At 39.2% G+C, this 24701-nt stretch overlaps 1 protein-coding gene across 1 annotated transcript in view; it reads left to right on the forward strand.

The window, feature by feature from the left end:
• Nucleotides 1-538: 538 nt before the first annotated feature.
• The window catches only part of CDK13 (cyclin dependent kinase 13), a 107925-nt gene continuing 83762 nt past the window's right edge, over nucleotides 539-24701 (forward strand). The window contains 2 exon segments of the mRNA XM_024732945.1: nucleotides 539-1269; nucleotides 1271-1705. Coding sequence (XP_024588713.1) covers nucleotides 674-1269; nucleotides 1271-1705 — 1031 coding nt within the window. The 5' untranslated portion in view covers nucleotides 539-673.

Raw genomic sequence — 24701 nt, forward strand, 5'->3', positions numbered from 1 at the left:
GCCCCAACCGTGAGCCGCAGCCCGGTCGCCCCCGCCTCGCCCCGCCCCGCCGCCCGTCCCTGCGGGCCGCAGAGTGCGCGAGGCCTTAGGCCGGGAGTTGTTGTCAGGCCCAGGCCACTTCTGAGGCGCCCGCCGTGTGTCGCCGCCACCACAGGAGGACAACGTCGACGAGGAGAAGGAGGCGGCGGAGGCGTGTTGTTGTCTCGCCCACTCCCCTCCCCTGAACTCGCACCCAACGTCAGGGCCCGATGGAGTGAAGTGGAGACGAAGGTGGTACTTCCGCGTTGCGCTGCCCGAGCCGAGAGCGCGGCCGAGGTCGCTTTCCCCCACCCCCGGGGGCACTTGGAGGACTCCGGACTCCCCCGCAGGTCAGCGCCCAGCGCATCTGGTGTTTTTGCTGCCGAGGCTAGGAAGACGAGCACGATCGGGAGCTCCTCCGCCCGGATTCCCTGCTTCCCTCGGGCCCGGAGGCCGCTGCGTACCCCACTGTGATCTGGAACCCAGGGACCCGAGTCCCGACCCGGATTATCGTGGCGCGTCTCCCGGCCGGCCCTGGTGCTCGGTGTCCCTCCGCCACCGCCGCCGCCGTTCCCGTTTCCGGCGGGGGAGATGGCCAGGATCTGACCCGGGAGGAGGCCGCACCCGCGCCGCGCTCTGCGGCGGGCTCTAGGCGATGCCGAGCAGCTCGGACACGGCGCTGGGGGGAGGCGGGGGCTTGAGCTGGGCGGAGAAGAAGTTGGAGGAACGCCGCAAGCGGAGGCGATTCCTGTCCCCTCAGCAGCCGCCGCTGCTGTTGCCGCTCCTGCAGCCGCAGCTCCTGCAACCGCCGCCGCCCCCGCCGCCTCTGCTCTTCCTGGCTGCTCCCGGCACGGCCGCCGCCGCAGCCGCCGCCGCCGCGGCCTCCTCCTCTTGCTTCAGCCCGGGCCCCCCTCTGGAGGTCAAGCGGCTGGCGAGAGGCAAGAGGCGCGCAGGAGGGCGGCAGAAGCGGCGCCGCGGGCCCCGCGCCGGGCAGGAGGCGGAGAAGCGTCGGGTCTTCTCGCTGCCCCAGCCGCAGCAGGACGGCGGTGGCGGTGCTAGTAGCGGCGGGGGTGTGACCCCGCTGGTGGAGTACGAGGATGTAAGCTCCCAGTCCGAGCAGGGGCTGCTGCTGGGGGGGGTCAGCGCGGCAACGGCGGCGACGGCTGCCGGGGGAACGGGGGGCAGCGGCGGGAGTCCGGCCTCCTCCTCCGGCACCCAGCGGCGCGGGGAGGGGTCGGAGCGCAGGCCCCGCCACCTCGGCCACGTCCAGCAGCAGTAGCAGCCGCAAGGACCGAGACCCGAAGGCCCACCGGAGCCGGACTAAGTCGTCCAAGGAGCCGCCGTCGGCCTACAAGGAGCCGCCCAAGGCCTACCGGGAGGACAAGACCGAGCCCAAGGCCTACAGGCGGCGGCAGCGGTCCCTGAGCCCGCTGGGAGGCCGGGACGACAGCCCGGTGTCCCACAGGGCCTCGCAGAGCCTGCGGAGCCGCAAGTCCCCCAGCCCGGCGGGAGGCGGCAGCAGCCCCTACTCGCGGCGTCTGGCCCGCTCCCCGAGCCCCTACAGCCGCCGCCGCTCCCCCAGCTACAGCCGCCACAGCTCCTACGAGCGGGGCGGCGACGTGTCCCCCAGCCCGTACAGCAGCAGCAGCTGGCGCCGCTCCCGGAGCCCCTACAGCCCTGTGATCAGGTGAGTCCGGCGTCCCGGGGTCTGTCTCGGGCTGGGCCGGCCAGAGCCCCGGAGGCAGGGCAAGAGGCTATGGGGCGCTGCAGCATTCCAGTCGGCCGGCGAGGCGAGAAAACCTCACCTGGCACGGGGCTTCCGGTGGGGAGGGGCGTTTTCGCGCGCCCCGAGCACCTTGTGGGGGCTTCGGAGGGGACAAAGCAACAGGTCCGGCAGAGTTTCTCGTCGCTCTGGCGGGGAAGGGTTCTGAGGAAGGGTTCACCGTTTTAAAGGAGTTGCGTTAATCCATTTAAACGGGTTTCTCTAAACTGCTCTTTGCTTTTCCAGCGCAGTTGCTTTGGGTCAGCCTGGAGGGTGATTTGTCACAGTTTTGAAAGCCCTCCGAAGAGGTTTCGTTGCTGGAGACTTAGGAGTGGATTGCAGCTTAGGGAGTAAGCATTTGTAAAGGAGAATCGGCGCCAGGTGCTGATGTCAGAGTTAGATGTGGGTTGCAAATGTTTCATATGATTAGTACAGCGGTGGGAAAAGCAGCCTTTCTGTCAAGTTCATTCTTTCCATATGTGAAAAAGCTTACGGTTCTTAATTCGTAAGATAAAGAAGATACTCATTTTATGGTATTCTTGTGTGGAATAGCTTTTTTTTTTTAACCTGATCTTCCAAAGTCATGATTTTAAAAAGTAGAAGAAAATAATGAGATTGTGGTTTCTGTGTTGGTTTGTGGTGACACCCAGTTGCTAATAATGTAATATAAACATAAGCTAGTTGGTGTAATCCAGTGTAGCCACCGAGTGAATGGCTTAGTACTGGACGTTTCTTAAACTATCACACTATCTGCTAGTACTTTAAATTACTGTTTACACTTACTTTAAAGTTAATAGACCTTTAAGTGTCAGGATCTTTGTTCAGATATCTTTGAAAGGTATACTTTAGTGAAATTGGAGTAATTCTTTAATATAGCTGTTAATGCCTTGCCTGTTATATAATGCTGTTCTCCAAAAATGGTGTGTGCATTGATATATATTTATCTGTTAAGCAAAATGAATTAAAAGTAACTTCTGAGGATATTACAGGTTCTTAAATTCTTTTAGATGTCTAGAAATTCTAGGCCTTATAGTTTAGGGTATTACGAATTGTTTGCAGCCGTTGTTTTTTCTTATTGGTTTTACTTTTCAGTAATGCCAAGCAGCTGCTGAGTACCTCTAAGCACGGTTATGTTGAATCTCAATACAACATGTGTACCAGTAAAATTAGATCTCTTTGAAGCGTCAGCCTAGTAAGTGTAAAGATGTAATGCGAGTGGAGATTTGTGTGTGTTTGTCTTTAAACCAAACCAGCTGTATAAATCTCTTCATTCTTGCAGGGTTCAAGCACACTTTCAATGCTAGTTGATGCCTTAAGCAAAGACTATCAACATTGAAAACTCATTTCACCATATCTAGCTTCTGTGTCTTGTACGAGTTTATATTTTAGTTTAATTAAAATAGGTTTGCCAAAAGGCTTGCATTTTTTGCAGATGAATTTGTTTTTGACGGAGTAGGTCAAAGTTTCAGTGCTTTAGATAGCAATTTTAAGTGTATGATGCAATTTTAGGAATGGATTTTTTGTTTATCAGGCCTTTTAGTTGCTGGATACTTCAGTGAGGTCCTTTATTATCTGATAGTGCTGTGTATTTTATATTTATTTCAGAGCAGTGGTATGTGCATTTGGGATTATTTGTATTTAGCAAATATTTATTGAGCACATATTATATGCCGGGTACTGTTTTAAGGACTGGAATATAGCAATGAAGAGAGACAAGGTCCTTGCCCTCTTGAGGCTTGCATTCTAGAGGACCATTCATTACTGAATCTTTTCCTGGTGTCTGTGTTGACCACCAGTGTTTCTAAGTGGTTGGGTTTGGAAGAAGCTTTAGAATACTTTGGCCAACATTCCTGACATCCAGCCTTTTGGTTGTGTGCCTGTATACATCTAGAGGTGGGAAGATGTTACTTTGAGACAGCTTATTCCATTAGATTTGGGACTTTCTGGTTTGCCCAGTGTCTTAGCAACGCCCTGGGAGACTCAGTTTCCTAAACTGTAACAGCAAAATACTTGTTTTTTTTTTATTATTCCAAGGATTAAATGAAAATTTGTGTTTTATGTACACTTAAAATTGGTGAATTTTGCTGTACTTAAATTACATCTCAATAAAGCTGATTTCTTTTTAAAGGAAAAAAAGATTTGTGTTTTGCAAAGTGTAGAAATATTACAGACTATTACAGAAATGTAACGTGGTGGAATTTTTATTGAATAGCTTGAAATGCTAGAATTCTTCATATTGAAACAGAAATCTGCCCCCACGTAACTTCTAATAATTGCTTCAAGTTTAACTTTTTGGAATAGTTCAGAGCAAACCTGTATACTGCCTCTTCGAAATGTAAAGACAGTTGGTTTTTTTTTGTTTTTAATTTATTTTTGGCCGTGTTGGGTCTTCGTTTCTGTGCGAGGGCTTTCTCTTGTTGTGGCAAGCGGGGGCCACTCTTCATCGCGGCGCGCGGGTCCCTCACTATCGCGGACTCTCTTGCTGTGAAGCACAGGCTCCAGACGTGCAGGCTCAGTAGTTGTGGCTCACGGGCCCAGTTGCTCCACGGCATGTGGGATCTTCCCAGACCCGGGCTCGAACCCGTGTCCCCTGCCTTAGCAGGCAGATTCTCAACCACTGCGCCACCAGGGAAGCCCAAGACAGTTGTTTTGTCTTTTCTTCTCTGGGTCAAAAAACTCATTTTGCATACAGTTTTTGATTTCACATTATATTATACCTAGTTTGTCAAATGTCCTGCTTAAAATATGGGGCCCAGAATTTATAGTTAAAATAGTTGATTGAAGAACTTGATTTTTAAATATAACAAATGTGTTATTACTGTTTTGGAATAACTAATTGAACTATCTTGTCCAGCTTAATGCAAAAAGTTTTGTTTAAGTCATTGTGATAGGTGGCCCATGTTGTTTAACGAATAGACTCTTGGATTGCGAGCTCCATGAAGGCAATTATCCTGTCTTGATGACCGTTGTATTCCTAGTGCTCAGTGTAGTATCTGGCACAATTAGACTCTTAATAATTGTTGAATGGGTAAGGGAAGGAATGATGGCGTTCATTGAGCATGTGAAATATTGTGGGCCTGGATATGTAAGGATTTAATAGAGACTGTGTTTTGCTATAGGAAATAGCAGAGTGGTCTTTTTCCAGCCCACATGGAGCTTATATATGAATGAATTGTCACTGTAGATATTTTTAAGGAAATGCATGCACATTCAAAATGGTATTGAGACCATGGAATGAAGATTTTCTCTGTGTTAGTTCCCAGAATAAATCCTCTCTATTCTATTGACTTGTACTTCACAACCTGCTCTTTGCCAACATCTGAATCTTCAGCCCTCTGCTGCTCATGCTTTTCATCAAGTCCCTTCTTAGCTTTCCTTTTTCCTCTGTATAACCGGGTTACCATATTTCCTTTGCTACTTGACTGTTGGGATGTGAGAAGTCATATAATTCTGCTGATTGGCCTTATAATGAATGTGCAGGTGGACTGAAGAGAGGAGCTGTTCAGAATGAGAGGCAGTGGTACTGACATTTAGGTTTTACTGAACGCCAGGCATTGATAAATACTTAACATATATTCACCTCCAAAACCCATGTTGTGGTTGGAACATTCCTGTTGATAGATTGGGAAATGGAAGCTCTAAAAAGTTAAGTGATTTGTTCCAAAGTCAGCTTGGATTCAAACCCTGGGCTGATTTTGAAGTACCAGCTCTTGATATTGTGCTGTATTGAACCTCAGGTGGGGTTCAAGGGAGCTGACCACCTCACTTAATGATCTGTTTTGCTAAAATTCACCCCCTGTTTGGATATTTATGTGTTAATTTCTGTTTCCTGGCCATCTTTGCAGCATTTTGAAGATTAAAAAAACCAAATTCTTCTAAAGGTTCTTTCAGCTCATTTTGTCTTTTTTGTAGGTTTTATGAATAGGAGGCTAAAAACATTTTTTGAAGACACTAATAATAGTTATTGAGGGTTGTTTTGCCATGGGATGTCTTGGTCTGAAGTCACTCAAGTCAGACAAGTTACAATCAGTACAATAAATTGTTATATATAATTGATTCTCTCTCTGAACCCGTGGAACTTCTCTTCCACCAAGAAGCAGCAGAAACCTCTGTTATGGAATAATATTGAGACCCTGAGAATCTAAAGATGGGCATACCCTAGATGGAAATTTAAATGAATTTATTAGTATTCATTTGCATATGATACGCAGTATCTCTTGTTGTGGATTATTTAGTGTTTTGTCCTAGAAACTAGTGCTCAAAAATATATGAAATGAAGACATTCCAGAATTTTAAAAAAGCTATTACTCATAAAATACTGATTTGATATGTACTTACTGGAAATAAGTCATGAATATCCTTAGATGAATTGAATTCTTAAAATGATTTTCAAAAGTGTTAAAAATACAGGATAGTTGGATAAATGCAGAAACACTCAGAAGGAATGGGAATTTAAGTGAACTGTCTTAAGTCTCCAAACTGTAATCCTTTCATTCCCAAGATGGGCTTGTGTTTTGCTGCTTCTCTGACCCAACCTTGCCTGACATTTACATCTACTCATTCTCTCACATTTTTGTTCTAACACTAATATTTATTCCATTTCCAGTACCTTAGTTGGGGCCCTCATTTGTAATCAGACTTCCTGTTATTCTTTTCTTCCCAATTTATTCTTTATACAGGAGAGTTTGCTGAAAATTTTGATTAGATTGTATCAGTTCCATTAATTAAGTCCAAATTTTCTAATGCATTGTCAGGTAATGCCTTTTATATCTGGTCCCATTCTATCAGAGTTCCATTTTTAGAGGCACTTTTATTTCTCTACATTTTTCCATTTGCTGTTCTTTTAGCTTCAAATGCCTTTTTTCCTCTTCTCTGCCTCCAGCTTTGCATTCAAAACCCAGCTCAAATTCCACCATCTTGAGACCTTTACTCCGTTCATCCAGAAAAAGTTAATTCCTTTCGTTATATTTCTACGGCACTTTATTTTATCTTTGCTGTAGAGCTTTTAAAAATTTGTGTTTTTCCTACTAGATTGTAAGCTCCTAAAGGACAAATTCCAAAGTGTATTTATTAGTGGTTGAATTAATTTGAATATTTTTGTCCACAGATTAATGCAAACCAGCTTTTGCATAAATGTCAGTTGTATCTCTAAATTTACTTGCTGTTTTGGTTTACGTATACTCTAGGATGGGGGAGTAATTGTTTTGATTTATAAGGAGAAAATTTAAGAACTTCCCCCTTCTAGCTCATGCTTTACTGGAATGAGTCAAGGATGCTGGGAGTCACTTTTAGGGTGAACAGAATAAATTCAGGGACTTCCCTGGCAGTCCAGTGGTTAAGACTCTGCATTTCCAATGCAGGGGGCACAGGTTCCATCCCTGGTCCGGGAAGTAAGATCCCACATGCTGCCTGCCCAGTGCTGCCAAAAAAAAAAAAAAAAAAAGAATAAATTCAGACTTAGTATTTATATTTGTACTCTATTGTATGATCAAGATAAATGATCTGGTTTTTTTGGTGAAAATTTTCTGAGTAGACTGTATGTCAAGCTTTTATTTCCTGACTGAAAAATTAATAGCTATTTTTGAGAAACCAGCTGAAAATTAATGTTGCTTAATATTCATATTTATGGTCATTTAAATCTTTTCTCTTATTCTGTATGCTTTCTATGAATATCATTTAAGTTTTTGTTGTTATTTTTGGTTGGCTTTGTTTCATATGTAGATAACTGTAAACTTTAAAGTGGGTGTTGGAAGCAAAAGTATTATGAAATGTATTACTTATTCGCAGTGATTTTGTTCCTTGAATTTCTGCACATGCAAATTATGGTAGAACCTAGTGTTCTTAATATATTTGGAAAATAAATGTAGGTTAGAGGATTAAAGTCTAGGTTAAAAATTGGAATTTGCATAAAATGGAAATGAAAAAGGTGGTGAGAGGAACTGAAAACGAAAGTAGTTCATGGGCTGCATGCCCATTTTCTGTTTCTTTTCCGTTTTTTGCATTTTCAGTTGTATAGGGATACTTTCACTGAAGTATTTTATTGACACTTCAAACTTAATTTATCCACCATTAAATTAATTATTTCACTTCTCTTGGAGTCATTTCTTTTTCTGATATTGCTCTTCATTATTTTTCACTTATCTACAAAGAATAATAGAGGCTCATGGTAGAAATTTTGTTAGTATAGAAAAGTATGAGATTAAAAGTCCCTTTGAATCCAGCTAACTGAGATGATCACCCCCATGACATTTTGATGAACATTCTTCTAGACTTCTATGCGTATATGCATAAGGACATAAGATTTTACATAACATACTACAATGCTATTTTGTGCCCTGTACTCCATAGTATATTCTTTATATTGGCTGCTAGTATTCTGTTGTATGGATATACAATAACTTCTTTGGCCAAGTCCATTTTGCTAGATTCTTATTTATTTTATTTTTTGTTTTTTTCTATGTTTATGCATTTGTCGCAGAATTTTTGTGTGCATTTGCCCATTATCTCCTCTAGATTGGATTTCCTAGGGATAAAATTGCTGGGGTCAAAAATGGTTTACAGGTTTATAGTTCTGATACACTGTCATATTGCCCTTTTAGAAGGCTTTTACCAATTTATATTTCCCAACAGTGTGAGAATGCCTGTTTCTTCAGTCCCACCATCGCTTGGAGTTGTCAGATGTCCCGTTATTTTTTTTCATTTGTGTTTCTTTAATATCTAATAAGGCTGCCTTTCTTTTCATCTGTATGTTGGATGTTCTGATTTCTTGATTCATTATTTGATGTTTTTCTAATTTATAAGAGCTCTTTGTAGTAGAGATATTAAGTGTTTTTTGTAGTATTAGTATTTTTGTGAGTCTTTTAACCTTGTTTATTTAACATCTAGTTTTAAGAATTTTTTGATTTGTGTGTGTGTGTGCATGTGTTTTAAGTGGCAGTAGTTTCTCCCAAGCATCCAGTGCCAAAACCTTAGTAATACTTACCTCCTCTCCCTCCTGAGTTCTACTGAATTGCTTGTTCTAATTTGTCCTTCTGTAATGGTCTTTGGTCTACTCTGTTTTTTTAAAATTAATTAATTAATTATTTTTGGCTGCATTGGGTCTTCATTGCTGTGTGTTGGGTCTTCATTGCTGTGCACAGGCTTTCTCTAGTTGCGGCGAGCAGGGGCTACTCTTCGTTGCGGTGCGTGGGCTTCTCGTTGCGGTGGCTTCTCTTATTGCAGAGCACGGGCTCTAGGCACGTGGGCTTCAGTAGTTGTGGCATGTGGGCTCAGTAGTTGTGGCCCACAGGCTCTAGAGCGCAGGTTCAGTAGTTGTGGCGCACAGGCTTAGTTGCTCCATGGCATGTGAATCTACCTGGACCAGGGCTCGAACCTATGTCCCCTACATTGACAGGTGGATTCTTAACCGCAGTGCCATCAGGGAAGCCCTGGTCTACTCTTATTTAGTTCGAAACTCAGTAGCTTACATCCTTATTGTTGATTCTGATTGCATTTGGGCTTTTTCTCTTTGAGCCCTTCCTGTTTTCTGCATTCAAATTAATCTCAAAATGCCACTTTGATTCTGTCATTTTTTTGTAAAACATTTTTACAGAGTCAAATTCTTGAACTGGGCATTTAAGATTCTCCACATAGACTGACCCAAAATAACCTTATTTCTCACTGTATGTGTTGATGACAATACAAACTGGACTCCTTACCATTTTAAAAACATGGAGTTGTAAGCCCCCTTTAGGTTAGTTTATGCCCTACCCTCAATTGGCCAATCCTACTTGTCCATTTTTTCAACCATAGTTCATGTGTCATCTTATCTATGAAGCCTTCATTAATCTCATCCCAAAGTGATTTCTCTTAATGCTTATTGCCCCGAGATCACTTTTATGAATACTTATTATATCCAGGCTTGGATTAATTAGAGTTCTCCACCCCCACCCCCGTACTTTGGACATGTTTCATTCATTCATTTTAACAACTAGTTTTATTGAGGTATAACTTTACATATAGTACAGTTCACCAGTTTTAAGTGTGCAATTAAATGGGTTTGATGAATCACCACAATCATGATAACTGGAACATTCCTATTGCCCCCAAAAGTTCCCTGTGCCTCTTTGCAGTCCGTCCCCTACTCTTACCTGTGGTCCTTGGCAACCACTAATTTACTTTCTGTCACATTAGTTTTACCTTTCTTGATGTCATATAAATGGAATTATATGGTATGTAATCTTTGTTGTCTGCCTTTCACTTAGCCAGCTTTTGAGATTCACTGATGTTGTTGCATGTTCGAGTGGTTTGTTCCTTTTTATTGCTGAGTCATATTCCATTTATGAATATACTGCAATTTGCTTATCCTATTACCCAGTTGATAAACAATTGAGTTGTTTCCAGTTTTGAGCTGTTATGAACAAAGCTGCTGTGAACATTTGAATATAGATCTTTTGCTTTTATTATTTGTGAGCAAATTAGGGGTGGGACTACTGTGTTGTATGATTAAGTGAATGTTTGACTTCATAAGAAAATGCCAGCCTGTTTTCCAAAATGGCTGTACCATTTTGCGTTCTAGTCAGCTGTGTATGAGCATTCCAGTTGCTTCATATTCTCACTGAGACTTCAGTTTTTGTCAGTCTTTGATTTTAGCTGTTCTAGTAGAGGTATAGCGGTATATCATTGTGGTTTTATTTGCAATTCCCTAATGACTAATAATGTTGAGCATCTTTCTGTATGCTTATTTGCTCTTCATGTCTTTTGAGAAGTGTCTTAAAATGTTTTGTCCATATTCTTTATGAATTGGGTTGTTTGTCTCATTGAGTTCTGTACATATTCTGGATACAAACTGTTTATCAGATACATGTTTTGCAAAGGTGAGCCAGTCACCTTTCCTGGCTCACCTTTCCTTAACAGTAATTTCAAAAGCAGAAGTTTTAAATTTTCATGAAATCTCATTTGGCAATTTTTTCTTTTATGATTTGTGTTCTTTGTCATTGCCTGTGTCCTCAAACTTTGCCTAACTCATGTTCACAGGTTTTTTTCTCCTTGGGTTTCTTTTTAACTTTTTTTTTTTTTTTAATTGAAGTGTAGTTGATTTACAGTGTTGTGTTTCTGGTGTACATTGAAGTGATTCAGTAATTTATATATACTTTTTCATTATAGGTTATTATGAGATATTGAAAATAGTTCCCTGTGCTTATACATCCTTGGTTTTGTAATATACATCTTTAATTTATCACAGTCTACCTTCATGTATAATATAACATTACAAGAGCATGCCTCCATTTTCTTCTTCTTGTCTTTTGTACTGTTCTTGTCATATGTTTTATTTCTACATATGTATAACTTATGTATGTTATGTGTAGACATGAAATTTAAAATGAGAAAAGTCATTTACCTACTTTTATACATACCTTTTCAAACATTTCTCTTTCCTCTGTGTAGATCCAAATTTTAATGTAATATTTTTCTCTGGCCAGAGGGATGGCTTTGAACATTTCTTTTAATGCAGGTCTGCTGTTTTGTCTGTCTGAAAAAGTCTCCATTGTGAAAGATATTTTTGCTAGGTATGGAATTCTGTATATATGTATTTTTCCCCCAGGGTACTTTGACTTATTTCACTTCTGGCTTGTGTAGTTTGACGAGAGTTTCCATAATAATTTGTTTTTGCATCAGCCACTGGATTTTTAAAAAAATTTATTTGTTTTTATTTATTATTTTTGGCTGTTTTGGGTCTTTGTCGCTGCGCGTGGGCTTTCTCTAGTTGTGGCAGGCGGGGGCTACTCTTCGTTGTGGTGCGCGGGCTCTAGAGCACGCGGGCTTTAGTAGATGTGGTGCACGGGCTTCGTTGCTCCGCGGCATGTGGGATCTTCCCAGACCAGGGCTCGAACCCGTGTGCCCTGAATTGGCAGGCAGATTCTTAACCACTGCACCACTGGGGAAGCCCCAGCCACTGGATTTTAAGTTCCATGAGTTTCTTTTTTAATCTTAGTGTCTCTTAAGCACCTGCCACCTGTTGTATCTATAGGTGATAGATACCTGACAAATAATATTAAATTGATTTGGATAATAAAATATCCAGCACCTCAGAATTTATAAACAATTTCACAGGGATTGCATTGAATCCGGAGATTAATTTGAGAGTATTCCTATCTTAATAATGTTGTCATCTAATACGTGAAAATGCAATGTCTTTCCATTTATTTAGATTTTCCTTAATCTTTTCAATTTTTGAAAAATGTTTCAGGGTACAATTCTTGAACTACTTTGTTAAATTCCTAGGTATTTTTTTTAAGGCTATTATAATGGGTATTGTTTTTGTAATTTAATTTTGATTGTCCATTGCTAATGTATAGAACTACAGTAAATTTTGCTATTAGCAGAGTCTAATATTGGCCTATGAATAAATTCATGATGACTAGAGTTAGACTAATCAAAAATATGTGCCTTCATGCAAATCAAGTATTAAGCCCTTCCTGTGCTATTCTCACCATCTTTCCTTTTTCTCTCTTCAAAAACACGTCTCAAGACATGATTCAGTGAAACATGAAGACAGGGTTATGCTCAGTGGATTAGAACTTGTTTGCCTGAGCAAATCTGCAGAAAGTCAGCCATCTGTCTTTTTTTTTTTTTTTTTAACTTTCAGTGTTCCATTAGGAACATAAAGGAAAGGAAATACACTTTTAGAATAAACACGAAACATTTCAGTGTTATGTTACTTACTTTTTCTAGTTTTTAAAATAACTATACAATTTACTTTTATTTTAAATAGTACAATCAGTGGTCTTTAGTGTATTCACAGAGTTGTGCAACCATTGCCACTCATTTTAGAACATTTTAATCAAACCTGAAAGAAACTCAGTGGTAGTCACTCTGCATTCCCACCTCCCCAAGTCTCTGACAAGCGCCAATCTACTTTCTTGTTTCTATGGTCTTGCCTTTTGTGGACATTCCATATAAATGGAATCATACAGTTTATGGTCTTCAGTGACTGGCTTTTTTCATTAAACTTAATGTTTCTAAGGCTCATACATGTTGTAGCATGTATCAGTACTTCATTCCATTTTTAGCAAAGTAGTGTTCCATTATATGGATATACCATATTTTACCATCAGTTGATGGATACTTGGGTTGTTTACACTTTGGTCTGTCATGAATAATGCTCCTTTGAACACTTGTGTTCAGTTTTTGCATGGAGATATGTTTTTATTTCTCTTGAGTATATACCTAAGAATGGAATTTCTGAGTCATATGGTAAGCTTATGTTTAACATTTTAAGAAACTGCCAAACTGTTTTTCAGAGTGGCAGCATCAATTTTTATATTCCAACCAGCAGTATGTTAGGGTTCCAGTTTTTCCACATCCTTGACAATAGTTGTTTTTTTTTAATCATAGATATCCTTATGTTTAAAATGCTATCTTATTGTGCTTTTGATTTCATTTCCCTAATGACTAATAATGTTGAGCATTTTTTCATGTGTTTATTGGCCATTTGTATATCTTTTGGGGGGAAATGTTTATTCAAATCCTTTACCTATTTTAAAAGCTGGTTGCCTTCTTATTGTTGAATCTTAAGAGTTCTTTATATATTCTGGATCCAAGTCCCTTAATATGACTTTCAACATTTCTCCTTCTCCTAGAGAGACAAACTCTTGTGTTTGGGAGAGTCAGCTTTAATTTAGTACAAAGAAATGGAGTCTTCCGCAAGTAACTTGTTGGCAACCACTTGGGCTATTGTAGCACTGTAACTTTGGACAAGTCACTTAGCTTTTGAGACATTGGTTATGGACCCAAAAGAAGAAGAAGAAAAAAGAATTCCTAGGGCAGCGGTCAACAGAACAACCAAAAGACTACTATGTGTTTGACAGATCTTGTGCCTTGGGTTGGCTGGGTAGAGATACAGTATAAAGGAAAAGCAAAGACTTAGAAATAATACAGATGTGAATTTAGGCGGTAACTCTGGTGCTTTTGTAGCAGAGCAATATCAAGCAATTTATTTACTTATCCTTTTTGATCCCTAGTCTTTCTATTTGTAAAATGGAATGAATAATTCCTACCTAATAACAAAAACTGGAAACAACCTAAGTACTCTGAATGGGGGGCAGATAAATAAATTATGGTACAGATAGTTGATTTGCAAATATTTTCTCCTGTTGTATCACTTTGTTGATATCTATTAAGCACAAAAGTTTTAAATTTTGATGAAGTCTAGTTAACTTTTCTTTTTGTTGCTTGTGCTTTGGTATCATACCTAAGAAGGCTTTACCTAATTAAAAGTCACAAAGATTTGTTCCTATATTTTCTCCTAAGAGTTTTATAGTTTTAGTTCTTACATCTTGATCTTCTATCTATTTTCAGTTAATTTTGTGGACTCTCAGTTCTATTCCATTGATTTACATGTCCATCCTTATGCCAGTACGACACAGTCTTGATTATTCTAACTTCGCAGTAATTTTTGAAATCAGGAAGTATGAACTTTCAAATTTTCTCTTTTAGATTGCTTTGACTTTGTGTTTATTGTCTTTTTTTTGTGGGAGCAGGGGAGAGTGGTGGGGATATCCTTTGCATTTCCCCACAAATTTTAGGATCAGCTTGCCAATTTGTGCAAAAAAGGCAGTTAAGGATTTTCATAGGGATTGCATTGAATCCATCTTAATAATGTTAAGTCATCTAATAACTGAACATGGAATGTCTTTCCGTTTATTTAGATTTTCCTTAGTATTTTCAATGGTGTTTTTTGTTGTAGGTACAATCCTTGCACTTCTTTTGTTAAATTTATTCTTAGGTGTTCTATTTAAGTCTATTGCAATGGGAATTATTATTGTAAGTTAAATTTTGGGGGGTAAATTAAAAAAAATTGTATTGAAGTATAGTTGATTTACAATGTTGTGTTAATTTCTGCTGTACAGCAGAGTACTTAGTTATATATATTCTTTTTCATATTCTTTCCCATTATGGTTTATCATAGGATATTGAATTCATAGTTCCCTGTGCTATACAGTAGGACCTTGTTTTGTAAGTAAATTTTCATTGTCCATTGCTACTGTGTAGAACTAAAGTAGTGTTTTGTTTTTTTGTTTTTTTTGGCTGCTCTGCGCGTCTTTCAGGATCTTAGTTCCCCGACCAGGGATTGAACCCCGGGCCCTGGCAGTGAAAGTGCTGAGTCCTAACCACTGGACTGCTAGGGAATTCCCTACAGAAGATTTTTCTATATTGATCATGTATCCTGCCATCTTGCTGACTTATTAATTCTAATAGTTTTTTAGCGGATTCCTTAGGATATTCTATATACAAGATATGTTATCTGCAAATAGAGAATGTTTTATTTCTTTATTTTCCCCTGGACTAGTTCTTTTTCTTGCCTAATTATAGCAGATAGAATTTCAAGTTCAGTGTTGATTAGAAGAGGTGAAATGGGACTACCTTGCCTTGTTCCTGATTAGGTATGGAAAACAGTCTTTCTCCACAAAATGATTTTAGCTGTGAATTTTTCATAAATGCATTTGTTTTATTTTTTGATTAAAGTTGTTTCCCTCAGAGTCTAATTTTTGGTGTCAGAAAAATTCCAGATGCTTTGGTTGTCCTTTATACACAAGCCTGTGTAATTATCCACTATTGTCCTATGGTGTCCTTTACACACAAGCCTGTGTAATTATCCACTATTGTCCTATGGGCTAGGAAAAGAGGAAGTCTCCTGTTTTGTAGTACGTGCATAGTGATTGGCCACATCAGTTTCCTCATAGACTCTGCTGGAAGAAACATGAAAAATGTTTCATTATGGAAAATATATGCACTAAGGTTGGTAGTTTCCTTTAGTTAGTGTTACTTAAGCATGCATGATTTTCTACATTTAATTCTTTGAAGTTAAGCAGTTGGTGTACTGGAGTAAATAAATTGATACAACTTTTTTCATTTTTATTAAAGAAAGTGACAGTGTAAAAAACATTGTAAAATACTATACGTTCTGGTTTGTAGTAATTTCTGGTAGTGTTCATCTTTAAAGTTTTCTGTTGGTGTTTATCCTTAAATTTTTCTGCATTTTTCAGTTTTATACAACAAAATTTTGTGACTTTTTTTAACCTATACTCTTTTTATATTTAAAACATATGAAATGCTTGAAAACTGTACAGAGATGTAGCAAGATGTGAAAGCTACCCTTTATGCCCTTTTCATTCTCATTTCCTTCCAAATATATAACCGTGTAAATAGATTGGTGTACATCCTTTTTCTGCATATATACTTACATACAAACATATATACACATAAACATTAAGAATGTTATTATGCCATAAGTGTTGTTTTTTACTTTTTTTTTTAACAGTATGATTTGAAGATCTTTCCAAATGGCTACATAGAATTCCATAATGAAATCTATCAAGCTTTATTTAACCATCAACTGTTGGGCACTAAGCTGTTTTTTCAAATTTTTTAATATTACAAACAGTCCTTTAAAGGATATCTGAGTGATAACTTTTGACACATTTGGAAATGTTTTTGTAGGATATGTTCTTATAAGTGAAATTGCAGATCAAAAGCATTTGATAGGTACTACCAAATTGCCTTTTTTTAAAAGGCTTAGTTAGCAATTTTATATTCCCTCTGATAATTTATATGAGTGACCATTTCTCTAAATTCTGGTGAATACTTGATATTTTCAGAATTTTTCTTTTTGCCATTGTGATGGTTGTAAATTTATTGCCAACATTTTATTTTGCCTTTTCTGGTTACCAGAGAGGAGACAACATTTAAATGTCTTAAATGGCCATTTGTATTTCTTCTGTGACTGAATTATTTTTTTAATCAAGAAGACCCTCTAGTTATTAAAAATAAGGAATAAATATAGTTTTACATTAGAAAAATTAGTTTTGCTTATTAAGTCCCTGTGGGATAATGGATGTAAAATGTTAGGTTGTTAATAAAAGTAATAAATTTATCTCAATGTTTATATGAAGAAGCTAGTTAACTAAATGTAATTCTGTCTCCTAAATCTTCTTAGTTTAAGTAGAATTTTATCAGTGGACCTATGCCTATTAGTTAACTAGCTGGGTATCAGTTACCCAAAGCATTCTGCTAGTATTTGCAGACATTCAGAGAAGTAGATAACTTGTTCTTTACTTTTATTAATCACTTCAGTAAATATCTTTTAACCTCTTATTATATGCCAGACATAGTTTTAGGCACTGGGGTTATAGTGGTAAATAAGACATTGGTGGAGAAGAGAGGTGTATATGTGCTAATTTGTCTTTCTAATTTATCAACCTCACTATGAAGTTGATAATTAAATGGAGACCTAAATGACAAGCGTCAGCTGTGTGATGATCTAAGCATCCCAGGAAGATAAAAAACAATGTTTTAAGGTATCAAATCAAGAAAAAGTGTGACTTTCATTTTCTTTTTTCTCATTTTTTTAAAAAATTGAAGTATAATTTATTTACAATGCTGTGTTAGTTTCAGGTGTACAGCAAAGTGATTCTGTTATACATCTCTGTCTCTGTCTCTATCTCTATATATCTGTTCTCATTCAGATTCTTTTCCATTATAGCTTATTATAAGATATTGAATATAGTTCCCTGTGCTATACAGTAGGTCCTTATTGTTTATCTATTTTATATACAGTAGTGTGTATCTGTTAATCCCAAACTCCCAATTTATCCCTCCCCTCCCTTTCCCCTTTGGTAGTTTGTTTTCAATGTCTATGAGTCTGTTTCTGTTTTGTAAATAAGTTCATTTGTATCATTTTTTTTAAGATCGCATATAAGTGATATCATATGTTTGTCTTTCTTTTTCTGACTTAACCTCACTTAGTATGATCAGCTCTAGGTCCATCCATGCTGCTGCAAATGGCCTTATTTCATTCTTTTTTATGGCTGAGTAACATTCTGTTGTATATACCTCATCTTCTTTATCAGTTCATCTGTTGACGGACATTTAGGTTGCAAAGCATGACCTTTTGAAGACACAGAAAAGAGGCTTGTGTGGCTGGAGCCTAGTGAGTGAAGGAGGGTATAATAAAGATGAGAGGCAATTTGGGTTTTGTGGATCACAAAAAAGATTTTTATTTTATTCTAAATGCATTGAGAAGCCATTGGAGAGTGTTAGGCGAAGGTGTGGTATAATCCAATTTACGTTTTTAAAAAACATAGACATAAAAATACAAGGCGGTATGTAACAAGTGTTATATGATTTCAGCAAATGAGAAGGTTACAGAGGAGATGGGACTTTACCTTGACCCATAAAGACAGATAAGATTTAAATAAATGGAGGGGAAGGGTGTAGTATGGTGTGGTGGCAATAAATAATGCCTGGCTTTAAACTGAAAGACTTGCTCTTGAGTATTGACTCTACCTTTTCATAGCTCCTGGCCTCTAAGTAAATTTCTTGACCCTCTTTATCTTAGTTCTTCCATCTGCTTTCTCTATGCCTTGGTTGATACAAAGAGCAAGTCAAATGAAAAATGCCTATAAAAGTATTTTGTAAACTGTGGGTGTCAGTGTGGTATGCTTGTTTATTTAATAAAAGACTACCATCTGTGTGTTCTTACGTTAAGGGCTGTGGAGTGATACAAAAATGAATTAGATCTGGTGTTTGCGCCTTAAAGAGGATGTAGTCAAGTAGATAATGTGGTAACATCTAAAGTGCAGTGTTACGAATGATAAAGATCTTAAGAAGGATGCAGATAAGGTGCTACAGGGATTCAAAGAAATGAGAGCTTGCTGTTTTTCTTGGAGTTGGTGGTACGGCTTTATGAAAAAGGAAGGACTCTTGGACTAGGCCTTGAAAGGTGGATAGGACTTCAATAGAAGATGGAGGAGAAGAGGATAATCTCAGTGGGTCAATCTGTGGGAGTAACGGTGTGGAGCATTAGGCAAATTCAGAACTTGATAAGGAAAGGTAGGTTAGGACCAGACAGATTATGCAGCACGTTAATACTAGACTAAGGAAGGTGAATTCTATTCAGTAGGAATACTACCAGCAAATATTTATTGAGCGTCTGCCAGTGCCAGGTCTGTGCTAGTCAGGACTATGAGAATTCAGTGATCTCAGTTTAGTTGGGGAAGACATTATTATTTTAATGAAATGTGAATGAAGTGTTGTAGGATCATAGTTCAAGGAACATCTGCAGCTGCCTGGCATAATAAGGGGAGGCTTTATAGAGGTGTGGTAGACATTTGTGCTTTGCTATGAAGTATCCCTTTGCTTAGCAGATAAAATAGGAAAAGAGAGGAACATGAGAGAAACATTCTAGACCTGACACTTTATGTGCTTTGGGATGGCTGGACAAGGTTTTGTGTGCAGTGCAAGGCTATGAAGAATTTTGATAGAGGGTAACTGAAAGATTCAGGTGGCAGTAAATTGCAAAAGGTAGAGACTCGAAGTGGGGAAACTGATAAGGAGACTATTACACTGGGCAAAGTAAAAGATGAGGTAGGACCTCATGTGAAATAGTAGCTAAGGGGATAAAGAGCCTCGAAAATTGGAGACATGCTTGAGATGTAGAATTGACAGGACTTGGAGATCAGTTGGATACGGGAGAAGGGAGGAAAGGGATCAGGTGGAATATAGAATGACTTCTGGATTTCTGCTACTTCAGTGGGTACCATTGCCTGAGGATAGGGTATATTTAAGGAGAAAGGGCGTGGATTTGGAGAGGAAGCCTAATAGCTTCAGCTGTATTGTGTTGAAGGTGCATTTAGGATATTTGGGAGGGGTGGAGGATGACTTCGGGGGGTAATCTATGTTTAGGTAATAATTTAAGCCATACATATGTATGAATTAAGTTATCATGGGGACGTGGGAGAATGGATATAATGAAGAAGAGGAACCTTAAGGAGCACTGAGAAATGGCCATAGAAGTAAAAAAACAATCAAGAAAAAAACGGTAGTGGAAGTGGTTAGAAAGTGTTTTTTAAGGGTATAGTCAACATTGTCATCATAGATATTGATATTTTTCTTTCCTTTTCCCTTTATTTTTCCTCCAGAGGTAGGTCATTGGTCACTTCAATGATTACAGTGAGGACATATAAGCCAGATTAGAGTGGTTTGAGGAGTATGTGGGGTGGATGAGAATTTGGCTGTAATTGGAAGGAGAGATAAAGATACAATATCAAGGTGCCATTTATTGCTTGTTTTTTCTTGTCTGTTTTTAAAGATCTTAGAGTCTTGAGTTATTTATTTCCTGAGGGGAAATAGTGAATAGACAGCAAAAGGTTGAAGTCACAAGTAATGGAGTAGCCCTAGAGGAGCCTAGCATAGAGCATCTCATCTCCTCCTCCCTAGAGGAGCCTAGCATAGAGCATCTCAAACTATAATGGGGCTTTTGTTGAAATGCAGATTCTGAATCAGAAGGTCTGGGTTGGGGCCTGAGATACAGCATTTCTCATAAACTCCCAGATGAAGCTGATGCTGCTTTGGTTTGTGGGCCAAACTCTGAAGTAAGGATCTAGAGAATATGGGATTGAAAGTATTATTACAGGAGTTAGCCTTAGATAGAAAGAGGAACACCTCTGCTCTGAGATCAGGTGGAATATAAAGTGGATGGAGATACGGATTAAGTTTGCAGGCAGGGCGGAGCAACTAAGCCCATGTGCCACAGCTACTGAGCCCACGTGCCACAACTATTGAAGCCCATGTGCCTAGAGCCTGTGCTCTGCAACAAGACAAGCTACTGCAGTGAGAGGCCCACGCACCGCAACAAAGAGTAGCCCCTGCTCGCCGCAGCTAGAGAAAGCCCTCGCGCGTGCAGCAACGAAGACTCAATGCAGCCAAAATAAATAAAAATAAAATTAAAAAAAAAAAAGTTTGCAGGCAGGAAACATACCCAATAACCTTTGTTTTTTTCTGTGAAAAAGAAGTAAAGTGATTTTAAGAAAAGACTTTGGGAATATTGTGAGCTTGAAGAAGGTGTGAAGGTTTGGAATAGTTACTAAAAAGAGAAGGAAAGTGAGTGAATTTGAGACATGTAATAATCACTGAAAAGTGAGGATTAGTGTGGTTATGGTGTCTGTAGAAATAATTGGGGCAAGGAGAGATTTGATTTAAAGAGATCAGTTATTTTTAAGATGATAAGGTAACCTAGAGGAGAGGTAATGAGGTCTGAAATAGAACAGTGGCCTTGAGAATAGAAGAGGAAGATGTGAATAATGGCCCCCTCAAAGATGTCCATGTGAACCTGTGATAATGTTACTTTACTTGGCAAAAGGGACCTTTTTAGATTAAAATAGGGATCCTGGAGATGGAGAGATTATCCTGGATTGTAGGTCCTATGTAAACACAAGGGTCTTTGTAAAAGGAAGCAGGAAAGTCAGGGTCAGAAAAGGCCATGTGATGATAGAAGCAGAGGGAGAGAGGAAATGTGATGATGGAAGGACCATGAACCAAAGTCAGATGATGTGGGACCATGAACCAAGGAACGGACAGTCTTTAGAAGCTGGAAAGGGTAAGGAAACAGATTTTCCCAAGACTGTAGAAGGAACAAAGCCCTGGTGACATGTTGATTTTAGCCCAGTGAGATTGATTTTTGGACTTCTGACTTCCAGAACTGTAAGATAATACATTTGTGTTGTTTAAGCCACTAAATCTGTGGATAATTTTTTACAGCAGGAATAGGAAACATACAAGGGATTATGGATGTAAGGGAATGTAGAGTTAGAATCAATAAAATGAGACAGTTGATGGCATGTGGTATGGGCAGCAGAAAACTGGGAAGATTTCTAAGCTGGGTAAATGGGTAGAGGAGAGTGGTGAAATTAAAAATACAGAATGGCAGGGAGCAGATTTTAGAGGAAAGTGTTCACTTTGCATGTAAGTCTGGATTAGATACAGATTAGTTTTGAAACAAGGGGTAAATTTAAGAGGCTGCCATAGTCCTGTTAAACTTAATAGAGCTGTTATAATACTAATGCATGGCAAATTTTACAGGAATATTTAGAGTTTTGACTGAGACAGTGACTAAAGGGATGATTGAGAGAGGCCGGTTTTTGAAAAATAATACCACGTTATATTTATATAGTGCTTGTTTTCACTTTGGGAATCATTCCCCCCCCCCCAGTTTGTTGAGATATAATTGACAAATAAAATTGTAACATATTTCAGGTGTCAACAGTGATGACTTGATATATGTATACATTGTGAGAGGCTTCTCACAATCAAGTTAACACATTCATCACCTCACATATTTACCTCTTTTTTTGGGGGGGGGTAAGAATACTTAAGTTCAACTCTCTTAGCAAATTACTTCTAATTATACAACACTGTGTTATAGCTATAGTCACCATGTTATATACATTAGGTTCTTAGACCTTATTCATCTTTTTAAAAAAATATTTATTTATTTGGTTGCACTGGGTCTAAGTTGTGGCAGGCGGGCTCCTCAGTTGCAGCTCCAGGATTCCTTAGTTGCAGCTTGCCAGCTCCTTAGTTGCGGCATGTGGGCTACTTAGTTGTGGCATTCAAACTCTTAGTTGCAGCATGCATGTGGGGATCTAGTTCGCTGCCCTGGGCTTGAAGCCAGGCCCCCTGCACTGGGAGCATGGAGTCTTACCCACTGTACCACCAGGGAAGTCCTGACCTTATTCATCTCAAAACTGAAATTTGTACCTTTTTACCAACCTGTCCCCATTTCCCCCACCCTCTAGCCCCTGGCAATCACCTTTCTCTTCTATCTTCCTTTGAGTTTGACTTTTTTTTTTTTTTTTTTTAAGATTCCACATATAAGTGATACCATGCAGTATTTGTCTTTCCTGGCTTATTTCACGTAGCATAACACTCTCCAGGTTCATCTGTGTTGTCACAAATGGCAGGATTTCCTCTTTTTTTAAGGCTGCATAATATTAAACACATGCCCACATTTTCTTTATCCATTCATCTGTTCATAAACACTTAGATTGTTTCCATATCTTGGCTCTTATGAATAGTACTGCAGTGAACATGGGAGTACAGGCATATCTTGTTTTATTGTGCTTCTCAGACACTGTGTTTTTTACAAACTGAAGGTTTGTGGCAACCCTGCATTGAACAAGTCTGTTGGTGCCATTTTCCCAACACCATTAATTTTTAAAATTAAGGTATGTACACTGTTTTTTTAGGCATAATGCTATTGCACACTTAATAGACTATAGTATGGTGTAAACAGCTTTTTATGTGCTGGGAAACCAAAAAGTTTGTGTGACTTGCTTTATTGCAAATTTGCTTTATTGCGGTGGTATGCCTGTACAGATATTTCTTTGAGGTAGTGATTTCATATCCTCCGGATGTATACCCAGAAGTGGATTGCCAATAGTTCTATTTTTTGACTTCTAGATTTGCTTCCACATGGTTTTCTATGGTGGCTGTGTCAATTTACATTCCTAACAACAGTGTACCAGGGTTCCCTTTTCTCTGCATTCTCACCAGCATTTGTTATCTCTTGCCTTTTGATAATAAACATTCAAGCGGGTATGTGGAGGTATCTCATTGTGGAATTGCATTTCCCTGATGATTAGTGATATTGAGCACCTTTTCAGGTACCTGTTAGCCATTTGGATGTGTTGCAAAGTCTCTTCAGGTCCTTTGCCCACTTTTTTTTTAAACAAATGTTTTTTAAAATTAACTAATTAATTAATTTTTGGCTGTGCCGCATGGCATGTGGGATCTTAGTTCCCTGATCAGGAATTGAACCCACACCCCCTGCATTGGAAGTACAGAGTCTCAACCACTGGACCACCAGGGAAGTCCCCTTTGCCCACTTTTTAATTGGTTCATTTGCTTTTTTTGCTCTCTGAGTTGTATGAGTTCCTTGTATATTTTGAGATTTATTTATTTATTTATTTTTGGCTGCGTCCGGTCTTAGTTGCAGCATGCGGGATCTTTGTTGCATCGCGTGGGCTTCTCACTAGTTGTGGCGTGTGGGTTTTCTCTTCTCTAGTTGTGGCACACAGGCTACAGGGCGCATGGGCTCTGTAGTTGTGGCACGCGGGTTCCAGAGTGCATGGGCTCTGTAGTTTGCGACACACAGGCTGTCTAGTTGAGGTGCGCGAGCTTAGTTGCCCCGCTTCATGTGGGATCCCAGCTTCCTGGCCAGGGATCGAACCCATGTCCCCTGCATTGTAAGGCGGATTCTTTACCACTGGACCACCAGGGAAATCCCCTTTGTATATTTTGGATATAAACTCCTTATCAAAAATATTTTCTCCCATTCTGTAGGTTGATTTTTTGTTTTGTTGGTGGTTTCCTTTGCTGTGCATAAGTTTTTTAGTTTGATGTAGCCCCACTTGTTTATTTTTGCTTTTGATAAACCTTTGCCAAGATCAGTATCAAAGAGTTTACCCCCTTCTTTTTCTTCTAGGAGTTTTATGGTTTCAAATCTTATGTTCAAGTCTTTAATCCATTTTGAGTTGATTTTTGTATGTGGTTTAAAATAGAGGCCCAGTCTTATTCTTTTGCGTATGGCTATCCAGCTTTTCCGATGCCATTTATTGAAGAGATCATCCTTTTCTCGTTGTATATTCTTGACTCCTTTGTAGAAAATTAATTGGCCATATGTGCATGGGTTTATTTCTGGACTCCAGTTTGTTCCATTGGTCCATGTCTCATACTGTTTTGATTACTGTAACTTTGTAATATAGTTTGAAATCAGAAAGTTGATGCTTCTAGCTCTGTTCTTCTTTTTCAAGATTGCTCTTGCTGTTCAGGGTCTTTTGTGGTTCCATATGATTTTTAGGGTTTTTTTCCTATTTTTGTGAAAAATGCCATTGGAATTTTGATAGGGGTTCCATTGAATTTGTAGATTACTTCGGGTAGTATGGACATTTTAATAATTCTTCCAATTCATGAGCATGGAATATCTTTCCGTATATTTCTTTTTCAATTTCTTTCATCTTCTTGGTTAAATTTATTCCAAAGTACTTTATTCTTTTTGATACTTTTATAAATGGGATTGTTTTCTTATTTTGTCTTTCCAACA

The sequence above is a fragment of the Neophocaena asiaeorientalis genome, unplaced genomic scaffold (assembly GCF_003031525.2).
Source record: "Neophocaena asiaeorientalis asiaeorientalis breed wild unplaced genomic scaffold, Neophocaena_asiaeorientalis_V1.1 scaffold56, whole genome shotgun sequence".
Lineage (NCBI taxonomy): Eukaryota > Metazoa > Chordata > Mammalia > Artiodactyla > Phocoenidae > Neophocaena > Neophocaena asiaeorientalis.